Source organism: Pelophylax lessonae (assembly GCF_965119305.1).
Source record: "Pelophylax lessonae genome assembly, chromosome: 2".
In the NCBI taxonomy this organism is placed as follows: domain Eukaryota; kingdom Metazoa; phylum Chordata; class Amphibia; order Anura; family Ranidae; genus Pelophylax; species Pelophylax lessonae.
In genome coordinates, this window is record NC_138769.1 from 482,371,796 (window position 1) to 482,388,803 (window position 17,008).

Below are 17,008 nucleotides of genomic sequence, written 5' to 3' on the forward strand. Positions count from 1 at the left end.
CGCCTGAGATTGTACAACCTTTCCCGAGCCTGGCAGGCGTCGGAACGGCGTGTGCGCAGTTACGATGTTGGCCCTCAACCATCTTTTTTTACGGGCACCGGCTGCCCGTAACGGCATTTATGGGCAGCCCGGTTAACGGGTGCTTGCCGGGACACTGTAAATTACAGGGACTGTCACGGCAAAAGCTGGACAGTTGGCAAGTATGCAATCTGTATGGCTGAATTCGCATCGCATGTGATTTTCAGATCAATGCGCTCCAATTCACATGTAATGTCTGTCATTGCTATAGTGTGAACCGGGACTGAACAATCAAAATGTGTTCATTACATGATGGCAAAATCGTTTGCTCTCACGGCCGAGGGTTCCTTATTTGAAAATGAGTTTAACCACTTGCCGACCGCCGCAAGTACATATACTGCGGCGGTCAGCCCCGGCCAGGTAAAGTGACGTACCGGTACGTCACTAGCCTTTCACTGGCTTGTGAGCCAATAGCGGGCGAGCGCGCGCCCACCCCGGCTTGTTCCCTAACAAGTCAGTGCGTGTGACATCGGGTCCGCCGGTCACTCGCGATCGTTCGCCGGGAAGGGAGAAAGGCAGGCGGCTAATGTAAACAAGCCGCCTGTCATTCTCCCCTGTGTAAAAATGGAGATCAGACGGTTCTACTATGCAAAAAAAATCGCAGATCGCCGACATTACGCATTAAAAATAAAAAAGCCAATAATGACAAAAATCTTTCCCTTTGTTAGTAAACGTGATAACTTTTGCGCAAACCAATCAAAATACGCTTTTTGCGATTTTTTTTTACCAAACATATGTAGCAGAAAACAAATTGGCTGAAAATGTTAAAAAATTTTGATTTTTACATTTTTTTTGGGGAATTTCATATAAAAAAATGTGAAAAATATTGTTATTTTTGCAAAATTGACGCTCTTTTTTTGTTTATAGTGCATGATCAAAAAATCGCACAGGTGATCAAATACCACCAAAAGAAAGCTCTGTTTGTGGGAAAAAAAGGACGTCAAATTCGTTTAGGTACAGCGTCGCAATAACCGCGCAATTGTCCGTTAAAGTCACGCTGTAAAAAATCGCAAAAAAAACCCTGGTCAGGAAGGGGGTAAAGTGCTTAAGTGGTTAAACGATTTTTCATAAAGTGTATGGCCAGCATTAGTTCGATTTCATTTCTAAGCATGCCATTTAGGTCTGGCTCCTCTTCCCTACCTATCCGTTTCACGTTCTACGAAGTGTTACACACAGTTCCAAAGACGTTATTTGGTTTCTAATTAACTGATAGAACAGGCTCGGTATTTCCGCATGCTGTTACCATGGGAACCTGCCAGGTCCCCACGCCCCCTATGCTGTCACGTGACGCGCCACATCCGCCATCCCGGTGGGAATACGCGGAGTGAGGCCGTTGGAAGCGGAACGCGCATGTTCGGTGATGTCAGAGCGGGTGACGTGTCTGAGACGGGGAAGCAGGAAGTGATATCTTTGTGAAGTGAAGGTTCTCCTACAGAGCGCCGTGAAGGGTCCATAATGGCGAGTTGTGTGCTCGTCCTATTACTGGCACTTAGCGCCTCTCTCCCAAGGCCGGGGGCAGCCTTCTACCTGCCTGGCCTCGCCCCTGTCAGTTTCTGCGAGCCGGGTAAAGGGATTCCGGACTGTAAGGTGAGCTTTGACTTCTCAGGCCTCTCCACACCACTGACTTCCTTCTTGATAGATAGATTACTGCACTGCTGAGCTGTGTGACAGGGCCACAGCCTCTACACCGTTCATTGCTGTTCCCATCACTTCCTTCTTATCTTCTTAGTGACATGCTCTGACAATCCTAGCTTTCACATCTATTTCTAGAGAGCTGTGTTCTGTTTAACTGCATTTATTGTTTAATAGAAGGTAGAAGAGGCTCTGTGGTTGGAATAGAATCTCCAACAGTTTTTTTTTAAAGTCATCATTTGTTTGCCTCTTCCTAAAGCGGAACTTTACCCAAAAACCCCCCTCTCCTTTTTTGGGGGGGGGGGGGAGAGTGTGTACATGGTTTTGACAGGTAGCCCCCCTCCTTCTCCCTGCACACGTCACAGGAGGCTTCAGAGGCCACAGCGATCTGATCAGAAGTAGAAAGAGGTACCTGGCAACTAAAATGTGGCAGTGGAGGGAGGATGCAAACAAGCCGAACTTTTACCTTTTAAAGGAGTTGTAAAATCTCAAGGTTTTGCATTAGGTGAAAAACCTTCTTGGTTGCAGCTGCCCCCCCCCCCCCCAGACCCCATTTATTCTTAGCTGAACCCGAATGTTCCAGTAACGAACACGAGCCTAGCAGCTCCAACCACTGTCTCGGGTCCTCATTGGGTAGATTGATAGCATTGTCTCCCGCTGCTGTCAATCAAATCCAGTGACATGAGAGTGGGGGGGCGGAGTCCTGATGTCTGTCAATGGACACAGCAGCAGGATTCGAGAGCGTGCCCGCACGGGTGCCCCCATGGAAAGCAGCTCTCAGTCGGGGGCACCCGATGAGGAGCCAGAAGCTGCAGTGGGGCACTCCAGAAGAGGAGGATTAGGGCTGCACCGTGCAAAACCCTTGCACAGAGCAGGTAAGCGCCGGTTCACACTGGCGCGACGCTACTTTCAGGGGCGACCTCCGAGATCGCGGTGCGAGTAGCGCGCCGCAACCTCGGAGCGGCCGCCACAGACTTCATAACATTGAAGTCTATGGCGGTCGCCTCCTGGTCGCCCCAAAGAAGCTCCAGACCCTTTTTCTAGGTCGGAGCGACTTGTGTCGCTCCTATTATAACGGGTCCGTAGCTTCCCTATGGGAGGCGACCTGTGAGGCGACCAGGTTGCCTCACAGGTCGCCCTAGTGTGAACCGGGGCTAAGTATAACATGTTTGTTATTTAAAAATAAACTTTACAATCACTTTAGTGTATTGTTTGCCCTAAGGTAAAAAACATGCCCAACTTGTTACCCTCTCCCTTACCTAAACACTTATGGCTGTTTAAGTCCCCGTTCACACTCAGGCGACCTGTGAGGCAAACTGGTCGCCGTAGGTCGCCTTCCATAGGGAAGCTGCGGACCCGTTCTAATAGGAGCGACACAAGTCGCTCCGACTTAGAAAAAGGGTCCGGAGCTTCTTTGGGGCGACCCGAAGGCGACCGCTATAGACTTCAATGTTATGAAGTCTGTGGCGGCCGCTCCGAGGTAGCGGCGCGCTGCTCGCACCGCGACCTCGGAGGTTGCCCCCCCCCCCGAGTCGGATCGCCCCTATGTGAACGGGGCCTTATAGTGCCATGCTGTTTGGTCGCACTGCAGATGTTTCCATGTAGACTTTCTATTAGAGTGTGTGTTTTCTGAAAGTGCACAAAAGATGTAATGTGCAGGACTCAGAAAAAGCACACTCAAATGGAAAGTCTGTTAAAAACCACATAAAAACTGCTGATACACCTGAGCTGCAGCCAAACCAGTTGCAGTGTAAAACCAGCCTTGCCTGTCTCCTCTTGGGCTCCAGTGCTGTTCCATCTGCAGCAGTGCTGCGGTCTCTTTCTGGATTTGCATGGGTCTCTGAGAGCCATTGGCTCCTGCTTCTGTCAGTCAAATCCTGTAAAGAGGGAGAAGGCAGAGGGGATGAGCTATGCTGTGTATGTCTGTGGATGCAAACAGCTCGGCTCAGGAGCATGCCCACAAGGGTAGCCCCTTAGCACACAGCTTGCTCTGGGGGCACTCAGAGGAAGAAGATGCAGACAGCAGCAGGGGACTCCAGAAAAGGAGGATAGGAACCACTCTGCAAAATTGTTGCATATAGCTTGTTGAGAGAGATAGATAGATATATATCTCTTTTAAAATCGCTAAACCCATTAATTTACCAGTTTCCCAAAACGTCCATGAATAACTTTCACAGCAGCTTGTGCTCTCAACTGAACTGTCAACCCATCAAATGCCTGGGGTCTTAACTGATCACATATGCAGCACCATGGCAACTTCCTTGGCTAAACAGGATAGGAGGGTTTAGTTATGTTTTAGGCAGAGCTGCACGAATTGGGCTCGGTACACACTAGTGCGGGCTATGTGTCCTGCGTTTGCTCAGGCACGGCAGCCCATTCATTTGATTGGCTGCTTTGCCACGTGAACGCACAAAAAAGTGCATGCATCTTCATAAAAATGCGGCTGCAGGGCAACCGCATGGTATTTTTGACCATGCATTTTCCCTGCGGTTCCGGCAGGCTGAGATGCATGGGGGTGCCATTCAAAATGAATGGCAGCTCCGCTTGTGTTGCTAAAGTAGTACGATTTGGCTGCAGGTTGAAGAATACCAGAATGCAGGGTCCGCTATAGTGTAAACCGAGCCTTAAATGGCCTACACCTAGTGCAAGAACAGTATTCATTTTTGGTCAAACCTGCACAGCTTGTCTATCTACGGACATTCCTTATCGGCATAGGTGGGTTTTTGGTAAAGGCGAATCATGCCTTTAAATTACAAAATCCTTGGGACATGGCTACAGCAGTATAAAAGTTTGTTTTGTCTTCTTTTTTTTTTTTTTTTTTCTCTCCATGCTTAGTATTTCTTCTTAACAATGCTTCACTGGTTGGAGCTATCAAGCCCTTGGTGCCTGTTGGGGAGATTTACTAAAACTGGAGCGTGCAAAATCTGGTGCAGATCTGCACAGAAACCAACCGGCTTCCAGGTTTTATTGTCAAAGCATAATTGAACAAGCTGCAGTTCGAAGCTGATTGGCTACCATGCAAAGCTGTACCAGATTCTGAGTGCTCCAGTTTTAGTAAATATCCCCCTGTGTGTCCCTGAGAAAACATTTTCATAAATTAGTAAATTGTATCTGTACTCTAGATGTGATCCACAAAATTTGGATAGTCTTTTAATGCCATTATGGCTTCATTTCCTAGCGAATAACAGACCATGAGTAGACAGACATGCAGCCAGTAAAGTCTGAACTCTCATAATGCATGACTGTTGCGGTTCACTGACTCACCTGATGCATGGCTCTCAGTGGGTCACCCCTGGAGACTGGAGACCAATTCAGAAATGTTCACATGTTCCTATAAAAGTCGTGAATACCTAAAATAGACTCCATTTAACCACTTTCCTACAGTGCACTTTCACCCCCTTCCTGCCCAGGCCAATTTTCAGCTTTCAGCGCTGTCACACTTTGAATGACAATTGCGCGGTCATGCTACACTGTACCCATATGACATTTATATCATTTTTTTCACACAAATAGAGCTTTCTTTTGGTGGTATTTAATCACCTCTGGGTTTTTTTTATTTCTTACAAAAAAAAAGAAAAAAGACAGAAATTTTTTTTTCTTATTTTCTGTGAGTAAATTTTGAAAATACATTTTTCTCCTTCACTGATAGGCTGCACTAATGAGGAGGTACTAATATGCCGCACTGATAGGTGACTTTGCTGGGCACTGATGGGCAGCGCCCATCAGTGCCCATACTCAGTGCCCATAATGCTGCCAGTCAGTGCCTAGATGAGCAGGCACTGACTGGCAGCACTATGGGCACTGATTGTTGGCACTGATTGTTGGCACTGATAGCTTTTTATTTCACTCTTCTCTAATCGGGGCACTGGTGATCAGTGCCCTGATTACATTTCTCTGTGTCCCCTATGAGGAGGAGCCGCTGATCGGCTCTCCTCGCCTCACACACTGACAGTGTGAGCCGAGGAGAGCCGAATAATGGCACTTTCTCATTTACATGTGACCGGCTGTGATTGGACACAGCTGATCACATGGGTAAAGAGTCATGTCATTGACACTTTACCGAGATTGGGATCGCGGCGTGTCCTAGCAGCACGACGCGGTCACGATCGCTGCTCGGCTCACCCCAGGGGCGCGCGAGAGGTTGTTCTGGTGCGCCGTCATATGACTGCCTCCCAGGATAATAGCTACACCGCTCCGCCGTCATTTGGGTAGTAAGTGGTTAGAGGCTTTCCAATTAATCTTAATGTTTGCCTCCCTGATCCTACTAGTCACCATTTTTTTTTTTTTTTTTTTTAATGAAGCATTTCCATTTTCAATTTGTATACTGTAGATTTCAGAAAGGCTTTTAGTGATTAAGCTAACTGCAGCATTTGAAGCAATTTATTTTAAAACCCGAATATAACCTCTATAAATAGGATATATTTAGATATCCAAAGTATTCCTCTGAACTCATGTATTTAAATATTTATGATGAGCTGCAATTTTGTTGGGATCAAAGTGCTGTTCACACCCATGCTGTATCCTGTAGTGTATAAATGTGCGTAAGGACCTGCCCCAGTTACTGGAACCTGATAAACCTGTTGCATACTTCTATTTTAGACAGGTCTGACAGTTGTGTTGATCTTTATCCTTGTTTTCACCTGTACATTTGGTAATAATGGGCAGATTATTCTGACTCCTATAATTGCATGGGGATTCTGTGTTGTTCCTAAGAGCCTAGTAACACTTGTCTACTTTGTTGCAGCAAAAGTCATGCATTTTGCTGCATAAAGATGCATTTCAAGTAGAAACTGTGTTCTCTCCTATGGGGTTGGTTCACATCTATACACTGCAGTTTTGTGTGGAAGGTAAAGGAACCTATGGTTGGTCCATTCACCCGTGTGTTTCTGTGCGCCTTACCATGCATATGGAACAGTTTGAATCCAGTTGGAACTTTAAAATATAGCTAAACACATTGTTTAATTTATTGTCCTGTCTGTTTCTGTATGTGGATGATGACCCCAAAAAATAACCGCCCATTGAAAATCTGATCAAAATTGCACTTCAGTAGTGTGAACCTAGCCTGAATGAATGTGGAAGCGACAAGCATTTCTCAATTCCAGGATCCGAGCTATCATTTTCAGGCTATTATAGCTAGGGAAGCAAATAATATCTTTGATTGAATAACAGTGGAAGCAAGCGATACTTGGGGTATAATACACCCCAGATGTCTCCATAAAGAGGACCTATCACCTGCCCAATGCTAACTCATCAGGGGCTTGTTAGCCCCTTTGTGATAGCAATATATTTAATAATATAAAGTGTTAACATATAAATAAAAATGGTATTTAAAATCTAAAAATCACATGCAACCAAATCCAAACACACTTTGGTCAAGATCAGGATCACAGGTGCAAGGGAGGCAAATGGGCCAAAAATCTGTTTTGTTCTTTGTTTTAGCAATTATGCAACAAATTGGTCTCTTCAAGCATTCAGTAGTAGCCATTACTGCTTTGTGTAGCTTTCACCATAGGGAGCAGTTTGTCCTATTAGTTTAGTGATTTTATCGCTACCTGTCAATTTTTAGTGATTTTCGTTGCACAAATTAGCTAATAATATATGCTCATGCAGCTCTGACCAGAATAGGATTCCTTACTTGCCTCTACATTGTCTTAAGAGGAAGCAAAATGTTTTGCATTTACTTGATCTGCAAGGTAAATGCATAATGTGCTAGTATGCAATGCATACTAGCACATTATGTGAAACTTGCCTGCAAACGAAGCCCTCCATCAATGCGCTGAAGGACGAATCCATCTTCTCCCGAGGCCGTTCTTCAGAGCGCATGCGCAGATGACGTAATCGGCCTAGTTTAGGAGATTTTTACAGTACCTACAGGTAAGCCGTAAGCTGGATACACACTATACAACTTTTGTTGTTAGATTTACTATGTAGTGCAAGGGCCTGCCAGATTGCATACAAATTGAAAGTGTTTAGGTTTGACCTCATATTATATGGTTTTGGTAAATCTAAAGGAAATAATCTAAAGACCATTGTATAGTGTGTATGGCCCATTATTGTAGTTCCAATTAACCAATGAGAGCTTACAACCACTTTCGCATACTAGTGTAGTTTGCAGTCTTTGTATATGGCACATCATCTTTGTTGAGCAGTCCTCTATGAACAATCCTAGTCAGCCTTCCTGTAATCTGACATTTCATGTGCCAACAGTTGTGACACTGGGACAGAAGGTAAGGGAAGTTCCCTCAAGTTGGGGTCAAATAAACATTAAAAACTCAACTCAGGTTCTTTGTATATTCATGGGAAATGATTTGTTCAGTAACTGCAGGGTCTGTTTTTGCCAGACACTGAACAGATATGAAACTGTTTATTAATGTTGTCTGCATTTTAACAGTTGTTTTGCAATTAAGTATGCGCTTCCTCTTATGTAACAATGGTGTTATGTGTACGATATTTGCCTACTTACATGGATTTCTTCTTTTTTTTTTTCCCCCAGTCTGAAATAGAGCTGTTTGTGAACAGACTCGACTCTGTGGAATCAGTACTTCCATATGAATATACTGCGTAAGTGTCGAATTTTATTTATTTGTGTGCATAAATGGTATCGGAAATTCAAATACATGATTGGCACGTTTGGCTTTCCCAGGTATACTGCTGAAATGACTTCACTCTGAATTAAGGATAAGTTCACCTTTAGAACATATTACACTTGTATTTAGGGGTGCCCCCTTCACCTCCTATTCCCCCCCCCCTGTGACAGAAGGTGGGGGTTCTTCTTTCTGCATTTAAAATCTGAGCGGCTTTGCAGGGTTCTTACTGTACAGCAGTGTCGTTCATTCACCGGGATCTGTGAATGCAGAGACTACAAGTCCCGTTTTTGTCTCTGCAGCAGATGTCTTGTAAATACAAGCATGCTAATTAGTGCACTGGCAGTACATTCACGCTCCCTCTAAAAGCCTGTACAGAGGTATGTGTGCAAAGCCTGAGGGAGAGTCTCCAGAAACCTGACATTTGCAACCGCCATCCACTGATTGTGGGAGCAATACTTTGTAGGCACTTGTTTTTTTGTGGATTTATTCTTTCCTAAAAGGTGAACTTGTTTTATGGATGCATATTTATAGATCTACTACATTTAGGAGCACTTAAAGTGGTCTTTTTTTTTTTTTAAACTTGTACTTACAGGTTAGCCTATAATGAGACTTGCCTGTAGGTACAGTGAAAATCTCCTAAACTTGCACTAATTAGGAGATATCCACACTGCATGCAGCCGGTGACGTCATTGGAGCATGTGCTCTGAAGGGACGGCGTGCCTGTGCCATCCCTTCAGAATTATGTGGTGGGTCCTGACTCCATAAGCATGTACGGCATCGCGGCTTGGTCAATAAGATGGCTGAAGCACATGAACCTGGAAGGAAGATGGGACGTGTCCCCCTGGAGGGCTTCATTCTAACGTATGCGTTTCATAATGTACTAGTATGCGATGCGTACTAGCACATTATGTTTTTGTGTGTTTTTTGTTTCGTTTTTTTTTATTTTTTTTTCTTCTTAAGGCTGCTTTTTACTACCACTTTAGTGTGGAAACGTTCATTATAAAAGGCTCCAAACAATGTTACAGTTTTAAATTAAAACCTAAAATTTTAAAGCTGAACAGGCTGGTATAAAAGACACAAATAATGTAGCCCTATATTTCATATTTAAATCTTTTAAGTCAGGGCTTGACAAATTTGCCTGAAATCTAGGAGCCGGCTAAAAAAGTTAGGAGCCAGTTTTTTTTTTTTTTTAAGCTAACCAAGCTTTATTTAATAAAACGGTTACTAAATATGCACATGGATACAACTAGAACCCCACTCTCCTCTATAGCGCAATTGGATGGAAACAGACTATCTGTCTCTTTCCATCCAATGCCATCTGATCCGATCCATGGGATGGATAGAAAGTTGAACCACCATCTGTCTGCTTTTGGCGGACAGGATCAGATGGCGGCAGATTACTGCTCCATAGAGGAGAATGAAGGGTCCGATCAGTCTGCCTGAAAAACTGATCAGGTCCGCCTGTCAGACAGCTCGTGTGAAAGGGGCCTTCGGCTGTGGCATGGCGATGAGGGGGAAAAAAAAAATATATATATATATATATATATATATATATACATTTAATAATTGAAAAAAAAAAAAAATTTAAATTAATAACCACACTCCCTGTCCACTTACCTTTTTAAGCAAAGGTAACTGGACAGGGAGATGAAGCCTGCAAAAACTTCCCTCTCATCTCCTCTTGGGAAGGCATTGAGAACAGGCAGTGGAAACAGTCATTACTCCTGGCCACCACAAGAGGGCGCCAGTTCCCCGTTGGAAGCCTCTCTCATCTCACAGAAGAAGGGCAAAAAGCCGGGGCCTCAATTTTCGGACGGCGCGGAAGTCTGTGCACTCGGGGAGGAGGTGGGGGCACAAAAGGGACAGGACACCTCCTGCAGGGCACCCCAGGCGCCAGGTCGCTAATTCTAGTTGCAAATGCGACCTGTCGCCTGGGGTTTGTCGAGCCCTGTTTTAAGTGATTGTAAAGGTATTTTTTTTTCCTAAAATAAAAAAGATTGTATACTTACCTGCTCTGTGCAATGGTATTCCAAAGAACAGTCCCTTACCTCTTCTTTTAGTTCCCTGGCGGTGCTCCACCTTTACACTTCCCTCAAGTGCCCCCTCAGCAAGGTGTGTGAAGAGGGGACACCGGTGCAGGACTGCTGGCAAGCCAGGCTGTGGCTATTGCTTTCTCTGCTCTTAGTGTGTCCTGTCAGAGGAAGAGTGCAGTCCCTCTGTCAGAATGCCAGTGATACAGTGCCTTGCAAAAGTATTCACCTCCTTGACTTTTTGCATATTTTATTACATTTCAGCCTTAAGTTAAATGTTTTGTTAATCTGAATTTTATGTGATGGATCAGAACACAATAGTCTAAGTTGGTGAAGTGAAATGAGAAAAATATAAAACTAATTTTTAGAAATGGAAAACAGAAATATGGCATGTGCGTATATATTCACCCCCTTTGTTATGAAGCCCATAAAAAGCTCTGGTGCAACTAATTACCTTCAGAAGTCACATAATTAGTGAAATAATGTCCACCTTTGTGCAATCGAAGTGTCACATGATTTGTCACTACATATGCAGTTTTTTTTGGAAAGGCCCCAGAGGCTGCAACACCTAAGCAAGAGGCACCACTAACCAAACACTGCCATGAAGACCAAGGAACTCTCCAAACAAGTAAATTCTCCATAGAGTTGGGCTTTATGGCAGAGTGGCCAGAAGAAAGCCATTACTTTCAGCAAAAAACAAAATGGCACGTTTTGAGTTTGCGAAAAGGCATGTGGGAGACTCCCAAAATGTTTGGCGGAAGGTGCTCTGGTCTGATGAGACTAAAATTGAACTTTTCAGCAATCAAAGAAAACACTGTCTGGCGCAAACCCAACCCATCACTTCACCCAAAGAACACATTCCCCACAGTGCAACATGGTGGTGGCAGCATCATGCTGTGGGGATGTTTTTCAGCAGCCAGGACTGGGAAACTGGTCAGAGTTGAGGAAAAGATGGAATGGTGCTAAATACAGGGATATTCTTGAGCAAAACCTGTACCACTCTGTGCGTGATTTGAGGCTAGGAACGGAAGTTTACCTTTCAGAAGGACAATGACCCCAAAGACACTGCTAAAGTAACACTTAACCACTTAAGCCCCGGAAGATTTTACCCCCTTCCTGACCAGGGTGTTTTTTGCGATTTTTTTTTTTTTTTTTTTTTTTTTTTTTTTTTTTTTCTGCGTTACTTTAACGGACAATTGCGCGGTCGTGTGACGCTGTACCTAAACAAATTTCACGTCCTTTTTTTCCCACAAACAGAGCTTTCTTTTGGTGGTATTTGATCACCTGTGCCATTTTTTTTTTTTTTTTTGATCATGCGCTATAAACAAAAAAAGAGCGTAATTTTTGCAAAAATAATAATATTTTTCACTTTTTTTTTTATATGAAATTCCCCCCCAAAAAAATGTAAAAATCAAAATTTTTTTAACATTTTCAGCCAAATTGTTTTACGCTACATATGTTTGGTTAAAAAAAATCACAAAAAGCGTATTTTGATTGGTTTGCGCAAAAGTTATCGCGTTTACTAACAAAGGGAAAGATTTCTGTCATTTTTGGTGTTTTTTTTTTTTTTTTAAACGAGTAATGGCGGCGATCTGCGTTTTTTTTTTTTTTTTGCGGTACTGCGACATTGCGGCGGACAGATCGGACCCTTGACTGACATTTTTGACACTTTTGGGGGTACCAGTGACATTACTGCAGTAATCAGTGCTATATATATATATATATATATATATATATATATATATATATATATATATATATATATATGCACTGTTACTGCAAAAATGACACTGGCAGGGAAGGGGTTAACTGTATTGGACAGGGAGGGGTTAAGTGTGTCCTAGGGGCGTGATTCTTACTGTAGTGGGACAGGTCTCCTAGTGTAAAAACAAAGATCAAAGGTTCTACATAGTAGAACCATCTGATCTTCATTTTTACACAGGGGAGAATGACAGGCGGCTTGTTTACATAAGCCGCTCTGTCTTTCTCCCGCTGTACCGGCGATCGTAGTGTGACCGGCGCACATCGGGTCTGCCGGTCACACGCCCGCACTCCTCTGTGAACGAGGCGGGCGCGCGCCTCAGCGGGCGCGCGCTCGCCCGCTATTGGCTCTAAAAGGAGTGACAGGCGAGCGACGTAGACCTACGTCACTCTGCCTGGCCGGGGCTGACTGCCGCAGTAAATATACTGTGCGCAGTCGGCAACCGGTTAACCACTTGCCGACCGCCGCACGACTATCTACGTCGGCGGTCAGCCCCTCACAGGCAAAGTGACGTAGGGCTACGGCGCTTGCTTGTGAGGGTCTAGGGAGCGAGCGCGCGCCCCCAGAGGCGTGCTCCCGCGTGGTCACGGACCCCCCCCCCCAGCGCGTGTGACCGACGGACCCGATGTCCGCCGGCCACTCTCTGCGATCGGCGGGGGAGAGGGAGAAAGTCAGGCAGCTTGTGTAAACAAGCTGCCTGTCATTCTCCTCGGTGTAAAAACACTGATCACATGGATCTAGTATGTAGATCCGTTGATCAGTGTCCTTACAGCTCAAGCCACAGCCAATCACAGTAGAAAGCACGCCCCTAGGGACACACACAGCCCCTCCCTCTCAAATAAAGTTAACCCCTTCACTACCAGTGTATTTTTACAGTAACAGTGCATATGTATAGCACTGATTACTGCAGTAATGTCACTGGTAACCCCAAAAGTGTCAAAAATGTCAGTCAAGGGTCCGATCTGTCCGCCGCAATGTCGCAGTACCGCAAAAAAAATCGCAGATCGCCGCCATTACGCGTTAAAAAAAAAAAATGACAAAAATCATTCCCTTTGTTAGTAAACGCGATAATTTTTACACAAACCAATCAAAATACGCTTTTTGCGATTTTTTTTTTTTTTTAAACATAGGTAGCATAAAACAAATTGGCCGAAAATGTTAAAAAATTTTGATTTTTACATTTTTTTTGGGGGGAATTTCATCTAAAAAAAAAAGTGAAAAATATTGCTATTTTTGCAAAATGTACGCTCTTTTTTTTGTTTATAGCGCATGATCAAAAAATCGCACAGGTGATCAAATACCACCAAAAGAAAGCTCTGTTTGTGGGAAAAAAAGGACGCCAAATTTGTTTAGGTACAGCGTCGCACGACCGCGCAATTGTCCGTTAAAGTCACGCAGTGCCGAATCGCAAAATACCCCCTGGTCAGGAAGGTAGTAAAATCTTCCGGGGCTTAAGTGGTTAAGGAGAAACATGTAAATGTGTTAGAATGGCCTAGTCAAAGCCCAGACCTCAATCCAATAGAAAAATCTGTGGTCAGACTTAAAGATTGTTGTTCACAAGCGCAAACCATCCAACTTGAAGGAGCTGCAGCAGTTTTGCAAGGAGGAATGGGCAAAAATCCCAGTGGTAAGATGTGGCAAGCTCATAGAGACTTATCCAAAGTGACTTGAGCTGTGATTGCCGCAAAAGGTGGCTCTACAAAGTATTGACTTTAGAGGGGTGAAAAGTTTTATGCACATTGACTTTTTCTGTTATTTTGTCCTATTTGTTGTTTTCTTCACAATAAAAAAAAAAAAAAAAAAAACAAAGTTGTGTGCATGTTCTGTAAATTAAATGATGCAAATCCTCAAACAATCATGTTCATTCTAGGTTGTGAGGCAAGAAAACATGAAAAATGCCAAGGGGGTGAATAATTTTGCAAGGCACTGTATATCCCTGCATCGGTATCGCTAGTGTTGATGCAGGGTTTTGTCAGTGTACCCAGCTTAAATATTGCTTGACTGCAACAGACAAAAATCATGTCTCCTGCCATTCCCGACAGAACTGTGCTGTGTGTCAGCTGTGCTAGTATTTGGACTGAATGGACAGAAATACAAGTTCTTTGGCAGAAAAACCTGAATAAGTCTCTCTGTAATCTGTTTATTACCTGTTGATGCTGCTAGTAGTTCCATTGATTAAGGCTCGGTTCACATTTATGCGATGCGGGAAGGCTGCGAATTCGCAGCCTGTTCCCGCATCGCACACGCACCCCCGGCAGTTCACACTGCCATATGCGATACGCTGGGGGTGTCAATGTAATCTTAACGACACCCCCAGTTTGATCGCATATCGCAGTGCGATCGTGCAGTTCGCACAGGATCGGATCGCACAAGTGTGAACCGCTGTGCGATCCGATCCTGATGCGGCAGCAAAAATCCCTCCAGTGCGTGTTTGCTGCGGGTGCGATGCGAATTTAGCCATACAAACTGTATGGCTAAACTCGCACCGCACAGCTGATCGCATGTAATGTCGGAGCAGTGCGCTCCGACATTACATGCGAACCCCGCACACGCAGAAGTGTGAACCGGGGCTCACTACTTCTTGCAATACGAATGCAGGTGCTAAAAATGACAATGCTGGCCGTTCTGCAGTGAAGATGGCAGTGTTTTTTTTTTTTTTTTTTTTGACAATATGAAGATGCATTTTTAGATGGACTTTAAGTAGATGACATAGATCCCATCTCCCTATCTGAATCATTTTGATCAGTTCGAGCAGGAAATGTTTTTTACCTTTTTTATTAAAAAAAAAATATTAAGCCATATATATATGGTGACCATTGTAATCATCCCTGTCAGCAGAATGGTTAATCTCAACTTCTGTAATGGTCACTTTGTTGGACAGATTAAAATGTATGTAGTAAAAGTATAAATAAAAGAAAATAAAAACAATGTACAGGGTTTTATTTTTTGCTGTAGTGGGTCATAAAGGTTTACTTGATTTTTTTAGGTTTGATTTTTGTCCAGCAAAGGAAGGAAAGCGTCCATCTGAAAATCTTGGCCAGGTGTTGTTTGGTGAGCGAATTGAACCCTCTCCATACAAGGTTTGTGCTTATTTTTCTAAAGTAATAAACTTTTTTCAGAGATCGTACGGATAACCTGCTTTGCTTGTGTTGTATTGTGCGCCATTGAATATTTTACACACGATTTATGCCTGGTTCCTACAGTGTTTTAGCTTGTAAATATGTCTGAAAAAATATAATGCAATGAAACCATTTGAAAATATTTTTCTTCCATAGGGTCCTTTTTTTTTTTTTTTTTTTTTTTTTTTTTTTTTTAAAGCTTCAGCTCCTATGTGGAAGTGTTAAATACAGAGCTTTACTAGAATGCTGGCCGTAGCTTTTTTAGGCTTGGAATTAATAGACCCTGGGTTGTAGACTGGTAGGGTCAGGTGATTTGACACTGGCAAAAAAAGTTGCCAGGGTCAAATCACCTGACGGTACCGGTCTAGAACATAGTTTGTCTTCCTCATAGAACCCTACCCTACTTTTAAATTCTCTTTTTCTTCTAGTGTCTTAAGGTGATGAAGCTTTTCCCCTTTACATAGACATCACTCTTAGCTTAACTAATGTATTTTTACTTTGGGTTCTTCAATCAACTCTTCATGGCTTCTGATATAACAATAGAAGCAGTGCATCCAGATTGGTGCAAGTTTTGAAAAACCTTAGAAGCTGTACCCAATCCCCCACGCTGTGGGAATGGCCTTTAACTGCTTAAGCACTTGATCCTGCAGGGCGCTTACCTCAGCACTTGGTGCAATGTGTGTAGTTAGCAGAAAGGTGCCATACAGATCCAAGGCCTTGGTCCATCCCTATAGAACCCAGATTCTGAAGTCCACTATGGTGGCATGGCCCACCTTGACTGGCAAACCCTCTATAGGGACATGGACGGGTAAGAAAGGTTAACCCTGTTTCTCTAATCTTTGCTGTAGTCCCACAGCAGGTATGAGACCTGTCTCAACTGATTGATTTACACTGCACATCCCTAATAGTATGCATTTAATTGTTAGAACTATCAGGAAACCAGGAATCTGTTTGAAAGGTTTACCACTATAAAAGTGAATGCATTTCAAAGTTTGTGCTAAAACTACCCACCCAGAGCTTAGTCTTAGGTGGATGACCAGGTGTAACATCACACTGCATGTCACACACTTTACTGTGGTGGTCTGTTTCGCTAATAGACCCTGATGTTTCAATCTAAAAAATATCTCACTGTGCCTCTAGATCAGCGTTTCCCAATTTTCAGCAAGAACAAAATTGGGTTTCTGCGCCTTTTGCCATATCCAAGATGGCCACCGCTACCTGCTGATGCCGGAAGATCGGAAACAGCAGAGATCGCTGGAGTGTGATCTTAAGCTGCCCTCCGTCAGCCTGCCTTGCTGTTAGAGCCCGCTCTAGCACCCACCCTTCCATCAGCCAGCCACTTAGACTTAGCTCGTCTGTCTGTCAGCCAGCCCACCCAGCTGTCAGCCATTTTCTATCACTCGTGGTAGAGGAGTGATAGAGAGTTGAACTGATAATTAAAGCTCTGTTGTTGTCATAGATGGAAAGCTATGTTGGGTAGGGAAATGGAAAGCTCGGCTGGGTAGGGAAATGGAAAGCTCGGCTGGGTAGGGAAATGGAAAGCTCGCCCTAGGTAGGGAAATCGCAATACAATGGAAGTGCAGCGCTAAAAAACTGGACACACCAGTCTCTAATTAAATCTAAACAGAATAAGAAATCCTGATAAGTCGATGCAAAAAGGCCCGTGAACTGTAGAGTACTCAGACACAAATTAACTATTGGTTATAAAGGTGCTCCACTGTGCAAGTCCTTCACCATATAAGTTGGCCTCTCACCTCACATGCAGACCCCTGAGTCAACAGAATGGTCAAAAATGCTTTG

At 43.8% G+C, this 17,008-nt stretch overlaps 1 protein-coding gene across 1 annotated transcript in view; it reads left to right on the top strand.

Annotated features, from left to right (window-relative positions):
• The first annotated feature begins 1,394 nt into the window (after window positions 1–1,394).
• TM9SF2 (transmembrane 9 superfamily member 2) overlaps window positions 1,395–17,008 on the top strand; it is a 64,507-nt gene continuing 48,893 nt past the window's right edge. Inside the window, exons 1-3 of the mRNA XM_082247031.1 lie at window positions 1,395–1,665; window positions 8,204–8,271; window positions 15,076–15,169. Coding sequence (XP_082103157.1) covers window positions 1,534–1,665; window positions 8,204–8,271; window positions 15,076–15,169 — 294 coding nt within the window. The 5' untranslated portion in view covers window positions 1,395–1,533. The remainder of the gene's footprint in view (window positions 1,666–8,203; window positions 8,272–15,075; window positions 15,170–17,008) is intronic.